This window comes from Triticum urartu, chromosome 1, assembly GCF_003073215.2.
Source record: "Triticum urartu cultivar G1812 chromosome 1, Tu2.1, whole genome shotgun sequence".
In the NCBI taxonomy this organism is placed as follows: Eukaryota; Viridiplantae; Streptophyta; class Magnoliopsida; order Poales; family Poaceae; genus Triticum; species Triticum urartu.
Genome location: NC_053022.1, coordinates 383,045,380 through 383,053,410, shown reverse-complemented (window position 1 = coordinate 383,053,410; position 8,031 = coordinate 383,045,380). Strand labels below are relative to the sequence as shown.

At 48.0% G+C, this 8,031-nt stretch overlaps 1 protein-coding gene and 1 pseudogene across 1 annotated transcript; one reads left to right on the top strand and one right to left on the bottom strand.

Moving 5' to 3' along the window:
- Nucleotides 1–4,705: 4,705 nt before the first annotated feature.
- On the bottom strand, nt 4,706–6,328 carry LOC125534257 (protein BRANCHLESS TRICHOME). Its single transcript, XM_048697524.1, has one exon. It carries the CDS (start codon nt 6,105–6,107, stop codon nt 5,172–5,174), a length of 936 nt encoding a protein of 311 aa, XP_048553481.1. The 5' UTR covers nt 6,108–6,328; the 3' UTR covers nt 4,706–5,171.
- Nucleotides 6,329–6,510: 182 nt separating this feature from the next.
- LOC125532876 lies at nt 6,511–7,625 on the top strand (annotated as a pseudogene).
- The last annotated feature ends 406 nt before the right edge of the window (nt 7,626–8,031 follow it).

Sequence of the window (8,031 nt, the reverse complement as noted above, 5' to 3'; positions counted from 1 at the left end):
AACATTTTGCAGGAGTTCGCTGACGTCTTTCCACAAGACGTGCCACCAGGATTACCACCTATTCGAGGGATTGAGCATCAAATTGACTTAATTCCTGGTGCATCATTACCCAACCATGCGCCATACCGTACCAATCCAGAGGAGACGAAGGAGATTATGCGTCAAGTACAGGAGCTGCTCGACAAAGGTTATATACGCGAATCCCTTAGTCCTTGTGTTGTTCCTATCATTTTAGTGCCGAAAAATGATGGTACGTCGCGTATGTGTGTTGATTGTAGAGGCATTAATAATATTACTATTCGTTATCGTCATCCTATTCCTAGGCTAGACGACATGCTTGATGAATTGAGTGGCTCTACAATATTCTCCAAAGTTGATTTGCGTAGTGGATACCATCAAATTCGTATGAAATTGGGAGATGAATGGAAAACGGCATTTAAAACTAAGTTTGGATTATATGAGTGGTTAGTCATGTCTTTTGGGTTAACTAATGCACCTAGTACTTTCATGAGGTTAATGAACGAAGTTTTACGTGCTTTCATTGGACAATTTGTGGTAGTCTATTTTGATGATATACTAATTTATAGTAAATCTTTGGAGGAACATTTGGAACATTTACATGTTGTTTTTATTGCTCTACGTGATGCACGTTTGTTTGGTAACCTTGCAAAGTGCACCTTTTGCACCGACCGAGTATCTTTTCTTGGCTATGTTGTTACTCCACAGGGAATTGAAGTTGATAAAGCCAAGATTCAAGCTATTGAGAGTTGGCCGCAGCCCAAAACGGTCACGTAAGTGAGGAGTTCCCTTGGCCTCGCTGGTTTCTATAGGCGTTTTGTGAGAGATTTCAGCACCATTGTTGCACCTCTCAACGAGCTTACAAAGAAGGATGTGCCTTTTGTTTGGGGTACCACACAGGAAGAAGCCTTCATGGTATTGAAAGATAAGTTGACACATGCTCCTTTACTCCGACTTCCTGATTTTAATAAGACTTTTGAGCTTGAATGTGATGCTAGTGGAATTGGATTAGGAGGTGTGTTATTACAAGATGGCAAACATGTTGCATACTTTTTTAAAAAATTGAGTGGGCCTAGTCTGAACTATTCTACTTATAATAAAGAATTATATGCTCTTGTTCGGACCTTAGAAACATGGCAACATTATTTATGGACCAAGGAATTTTTTATACATTCTGATCATGAATCTTTGAAACACATTAAAAGTCAAGCAAAACTGAACCGTAGACATGCTAAATGGGTTGAATTCATTGAGACATTCCCTTATGTCATTAAACACAAGAAGGGTAAAGAAAATGTTATTGTTGATGCATTGTCTCATCGTTATACTATGCTTTCACAACTTGACCTTAAAATATTTGGTTTGGAGACCATCAAAGATCAATATGTGCATGATGCTGAATTTAAAGATGTATTGCAGAATTGTAAGGAAGGGAGAACTTGGAACAAGTTCGTTCTTAACGATGGATTTGTGTTTCGTGCTAACAAGCTATGCATTCCAGCTAGTTCCGTTCATCTTTTGTTGTTGCAGGAGGCGCATGGAGGAGGATTAATGGGACACTTTGGCGTCAAGAAGACGGAGGATATCCTTGCTACACATTTCTTTTGGCCAAAGATGAGACGGGATGTTGAGCGTTTTGTTGCTCATTGCACTACATGTCAAAAAGCTAAGTCACGACTCAATCCTCATGGTTTATATATGCCTTTGCCTGTACCTAGTGTTCCTTGGGAGGATATATCTATGGACTTTGTTTTAGGTTTACCTCGAACAAAGAAGGGGAGGGATAGCATATTTGTTGTCGTGGATATGTTCTCGAAAATGGCACACTTTATACCATGTCATAAAAACGATGATGCTATTAATGTTGCTGATTTGTTCTTTCGTGAAATTATTCGCTTGCATGATGTGCCAAATACTATTGTTTCAGATTGTGATACTAAATTTCTTAGCCACTTTTGGAGATGTTTACGGACTAAGTTGGGGACTAAACTGCTTTTTAGTACTACTTGTCACCCCCAAACTAATGGACAAACTGAAGTAGTCGTCTACTATGCTTAGGGTTGTTTTGAAGAATAATAAGAAAATGTGGGAAGAATGCTTTCCTCATATTGAATTTGCTTATAATCGTTCATTGCATTTAGGTCCGGAAAAAAGCTCGAAACTCGTGAGCTAAACGAGTAGCTCATGACTCGGCTCGAATCGACTCGAACTCGAAGAATAACAAGTCGAGCCGAGCTTTAATTTAAGATCGTTTATAGACCAAGTTAAACGAGCCAATCTAACATATACTCGTCTAACTCGTTAGGCTCGGTACAAAAGATCAGCCACTTCCAATATAAAAAAAAGATCAACCACTCAGCACTCTATGTCCCAAGCGCACAACACAAGGCCTAGCCATTGAAGGCCCAACCGCTTAGGAGACTCATGCGTTACAAAGAAATTACTATTGTTTAGTGATATATATGTAATATATATACTAATTTTTATAATATTTGAGGGTTTTATATTCATATCTTTAACGAGCTTAACAAGCTAAACGAGCCAGCTCGCAAGTTATACGAGTCGAGCCAATCTTGGATTTGAGCTCGTTAATAATAACGAGTCGAGTCGAGCTAGCTCGTTAACGAAACGAGCTCTAGCGAGTCGAGCCGAGCTGGCTCGACTCGGCTCGAATTCCAGCCCTAATTGCATTCTACTACTAAGATGTGCCCTTTTGAATTTGTGTGTGGTTTCCTACCTCGTGCACCTATTGATTTGTTACCTCTTCCATCTTCGGGGAGGTTAATTTTGATGCTAAAGACCGTGCTGAATTGATTTTAAAAATGCATGAGTTAACTAAGGAAAACATTGAGCGTATGAATGCTAAATATAAACTTGCTGGAGATAAGGGTAGAAAACATGTTGTGTTTGCACCAGGAGATCTTGTTTGGTTACATTTGCGTAAGGATATATTTCCTAATTTGCGCAAATCAAAGTTAATGCCACGTGCTGATGGTCCTTTTAAGGTGTTAGAGAAAATAAATGATAATGCATATAAACTTGAACTGCCTGCAGATTTTAGGATTAGTCCCACTTTTAACATTGCAGATTTGAAGCCTTATTTGGGTGAGGAAGATGAGCTTCCATCGAGGACGACTTCATTTCAAGAAGGGGATGATGATGAGGACATCAATACCATTGTTACACCCACAGCCCCTGCTGCTATACATATTGGACCAATTACTAGAGCTCGCGCACGCTAATTAAATTATCAGGTACTTTCATTTCTTGATAATGATTCTAATGTTCATGAGAATATGATGTTGCCTAAATTGGATACATTTGTTTTGCTTACAAATAAAGGGCCTGTCATGGATAAGAGGGATGAACACTGGAGCAAGACCAAGCATGGAGATGATGGCATGCGCAAGGGGATTAAGAACGGAGTTACAAGTGATGATTTCAGGACTTTGAAACCACCATAAGGAGTGCATGAAGCCTTGGACGAAATATACAAGATGCCACTTCATAAATTTCGTCTAGAGACTATTCTAGGTGCTGCTTCACCTTATTATTGGGCCAGGCCCATGTATTTTCGAAATACTTAAGTATAGGCTATTTTTAGAGTCCGTATGTGTTGGGAAATAAGAGTTAGGATTGGTTTCGGACCCCTCCTCCAAGGGAAATAAGAGTTAGGGCGTCGTTTAGACGGTGGGTTTTGTTTAGATTAAAGTTCGCCATAGCTGCAACTTCGCGTACTTCGTTTGTGTTCAACGACCAGACAAAGGCGTCACAGAACCCCACCTTGATCAATAAAGCTTTCCTCTTATATTCGCAATATCCAGATTGCAATCTTAGTTTCTTGCTTGTTCTTCGTTTGCCTACAGAAAGCAGACCTTCGTGGTCAGGTTGATCGTGCTCTGGCGTGGTCAATAACCTCTCGGAGTTGGTTTAGCGATTGCTAAGGCGCGACGTCTTCGCATATTCGTAGTCGGATTGTCAAAGTCGACTTCCTCCAAAATGATAGCCACCATCTCATCGAAACATCGGGACACCTTCGCCTCTATCAAAAGCAGTCTGTGAAACCAACGCCGATCCTAGCAGCAGAGTTTGAACGGGAGTCAACGAGGGAAGTACAAGGGCAAGCAAAAAAGTAGGGGCCGGTGTTAGCGGACCGACCCTAATGGAGCAGCGGTGTCATGGGACTGTGACAACGATCAGGGCTTGAGGATGGAGCTTGGCAGGTCTCCAATGGCCAATTTGCGAGATGTGTGTGAGAAAGAAGAAGGTCACGGACGAGTAGGTATCCAATTAAGTCAGCTATACACTTCGCTTGCCTCTGTACTGTGTTCAAAAAGGCCAAACATATATTTCTATAAACCGGTTGTTCACCAATTACTTACTAAAACGGATTTTGCTAAAACGCAGCTAAAAACTGGTTTTCCCTATCTTCGTGGATTATATTTGATAGGGAGTACCTAGAACTCATCTAGATGAGACGTAATTTGGTCTCATTCATCTGGAAAACAAGAACGGATACAACCCACGTCAGCACACACGCATCTTATAGCACCACATCCAATGGCTATAAAAGATGAATGAGATCAAATTAAATCTCATCTAGATGAGTTCTAGCAAAACTGTATTTGGTATCCAAACAACCACTTAGTGCTGCAACGCGGAAGGGCTGGGCCATTGCAAGAAGAGGTCAAATCGTTTCATTTAAAAAAAAGGTTTTTTTTTGTGCTAAAGTTACCCTAAAGGGTTAAATCAGTGATTTGTCCCTCTACTAAGCAAGGCACCCTCACACTGATCCCTAGTCCACTCGAGCACTGGACTCCAGGAAAGATGGCAGGAACTGGGAGTCCTGCGGGTGACATCAGACGGACGGACGCCAACCAAACAAGTGTGTCCCAAAATCTCAACGCGTCATGCCGCTGAATCAAAATGGCCACTCCGAGCTCCATTCCACCACTGAGACCAGCTTCAGCGGCACAAACACTCGAAGGAAAACCAAGCCCCCGCCAATTGGAGAAACGTTAAGCAAGATGAGACTAGAGCACCTCAAAGCTTCTGAAGCAAACGACTGCAGCGCACAAGTTGCTTGTTTTTTCATTATCCTGGTGAAAGTTACATATGATTAGAGTAACTAAGCAGTGAGTAGGAGTACATTGTTACACGACGAGGTTGTCCGGCGCCGCGCCGACGAGGCCCGGCATGCCGGCGGTGGCGGGACTCCGGTGCCGCATGAGGACGCGCAGCTGCGCCCGTTGGCACTCGATGTTGGACACCAGATCCACGCGCTCCTCGCCGCGCGGCCGCACACGGACGGCCCTCGGGAACTCCACGGACCCCTTGATCCCCCTCCTGATGTGAGGGTTCTCGCCGCCAGTGACTTCTCGCCGGTGCGATTGGGAGTGCTGACCGCTCGCCGGGCTTTGTTGGCCGTGCCGACTGCTCGCTGGGCTTTGCTGCCCAACACTGGCCGGGCTTGCCTTGCCGCCGATCGGGCTGCCGCTCCTGCAGCTGCAGCCTTCGGCAGCGGCGGTGGCATCGGCAGCACGCTGCCCGGCGTCGGCGACCTCCCGCAGCTTCTCCTCGACGGCGGCCCGGGCGTCGGCGAGCTTCATCCGCACCCTCTCCTCCCGCCACAGCTCCGCGACGCGCAGCATCCGCCGCTCCTCGTCGAGCTCCTCCCGCATCCTCGCGCGCTCCGCCTCGACCCGGCGCCGCTCCTCGGCGAGCTCGGCGGCGAGCGCCTCGTTGAGCGCCTCAACCTTGCGTCGCATGCGCCTCTCGAACTCGAGCTCCGCCGCGAGCTCCTCGACCCGCGCCAGGAGCTCCGGCACCGACGTCGCGCCCCCGTCGCCGTACCCCAGCTGCCGCTCCATGCCGCCGCCGCCGTCGTCTTCGTCGAAATTCGCCACGATCATAGGTCTGCGGTGCTCTGGGCGAGAAGGGGATCTGCGAGAGGGGCCGGAGGAGTCGCCGCGAGGTGAGAAGTAGTGAGGGTTGTGGTAAAGCTTCCAAGAAGGTGAGGCCACTACAGCGCCATGATTGAGGCGGAGGCCCAGATTCGCGCGGCTTGTTTGCGCTAGCGCTATCGCCATGGCCTCCGCTTTCGCGCGCCGGGTCACCTACGCCATCTTTCCGAGCACGAGATCGAATATTTTACTACTTCTTGTCGACGCTGCCTTTGTGAGCTGTAAAAGGGGAGGGAGGCGACGAGGAGAAGGAAGGTCACACGTCTCACATGCACGATCTCAATTCTCTGAGCTGCCATCATGGCGATCATGCTCCATCGTCTTCTCTTCAGCAGACACTGCAGTAAGATTTTAACTTCTTTCCGTCGTCTGGCATGCTGCTGCCTTATGGCAGGCCGGGAGGGAGCATGTGCGTGCATGAGCTGGCCACTTCACTTCATGCTCAACCTTTTTTTTTTCTCATTTCTTAAGTGGAACGTGAAGTTTGCTAAAACAAATTGGGATATCACTCCCATCTTCATGGGCAACGATGGCTCGACCGCTCTCGCTCCCTCCCCTCCCTTCTCCACCACCTCCGACTGCTCCGGCGGCCACCATGGTGGTCGAGCACCTCCTCCCCCCTTCACCTTCACCTCCACCACCCGCCACCCTCACCATCCACCCCAACGACGCGCTCACGCCCACGGTTGCGCTCCTCCATCCATCTTCCTCGACTTGCCCTACGCCAGGGCCGGTCAAGTCGCTCTCCGATGCTTCCTTGGCTGCGGAAACGCCATGGGGCTCGAGTTCGAGGACGACTGCAGCCGCTACTTTCGCCTCGACATCACCACCCCTGAGCTCCACCTCGCGTCGCCTCTCTACGTCGTCTTCGACTTCTCCAACCGCCAGCTCGACACCATTGTCGTTGCTGCTCTACTCCAGGCTGCTCTTGGTGGCTGTGCCGCCGACTTCTTCGTTGCTATGCGCTCACCACTCATTTTTCGCTTTCACGTTGCATCTCCACGCATCGCTGAGATCATCCTCGAGCAGTTCAAGGTTTGCCACCGCAACTATGTTTTCGTCTTCACCAGAGCTCTGCCGCCTCTCCCTCCACCACTACCACGGGCCGCAGCCTCCTGCATGTCGCTTGCCCGCCTGTTCCAAATTCCTGAAGATCTGGGGCTCCAGTTTGAAGCTGTGGCCTGGTCACAGCTCCGATCCTACATCACCATCGACCCCGGCCAACATCCTCACGGTTGTCGCATGTATGCGCGAGTCATCCAATTCCCATTCACCCTCAACGCCACATCCATGGCGCTCCTCTTCGCTCGCCTGTTCGGAGGTTGCTACCTCCACTTCAACATCACTGATGACGGCGATTCATGCTTCTCCTTCACCGTCGCATCACCAGGCGTTGCCAACCTGATAGCCTCCATGGGAGACTTCCGAAAGCGGGGCATGCTGCTCCGCTTTCCCTGGCCCATGCGCATGTGTGCTGCCCGTCGCCTGCTTCCTGGCGACTTCATGCCTCCACCGTTCGGATCCGCGTCTCCCTCGTCGGTGCCGGTCGTCTCTGCTTCACTGCCATTAGCGTCCCCGCCCCTCGATCTGCCTCAGGTGAGGCGAAAACGGCCTGGTTCTAGCTTTTTTTTACCGAATGCTTAATGCTACTTGCTTTAACCAGACACCACCCCATGTGCATTACACTCATCATTCACACCCCTTTTGGATTACTTTCCTCCCTATTAGTGTTCGGCCAGATGAAATGTTAATTGAATCAGCCCTAAACCACTGTTTGTCGGCTAACCAAGACTTCCACGCAATCAAGGTTACTGATCTCATTTTCAAATCCGGCATCTCCACACGCACAACAAAATTTCAAATCCTCAAATTTGGGCCCCTTGACTTTGTAGGGTTTCGTCTTTTTCTTTTTGACCAGCTTGAAACGGCCGTATCGCACTGTGCCCGATTCCTCCATTGTTATAATGCCCTTGCCTTCTCCCCGCTGCCTCCTAGACCTGAATCCGTCCTTGGCCTTTTTAACTATCCATCATACACGGCCTCGCCGCTT

What these genes read in the sequence shown, in the direction of transcription:
- LOC125534257 (XM_048697524.1), bottom strand. Translation starts at nt 6,107, where the DNA reads ATGGCGATAGCGCTAGCGCAAACAAGCCGCGCGAATCTGGGCCTCCGC.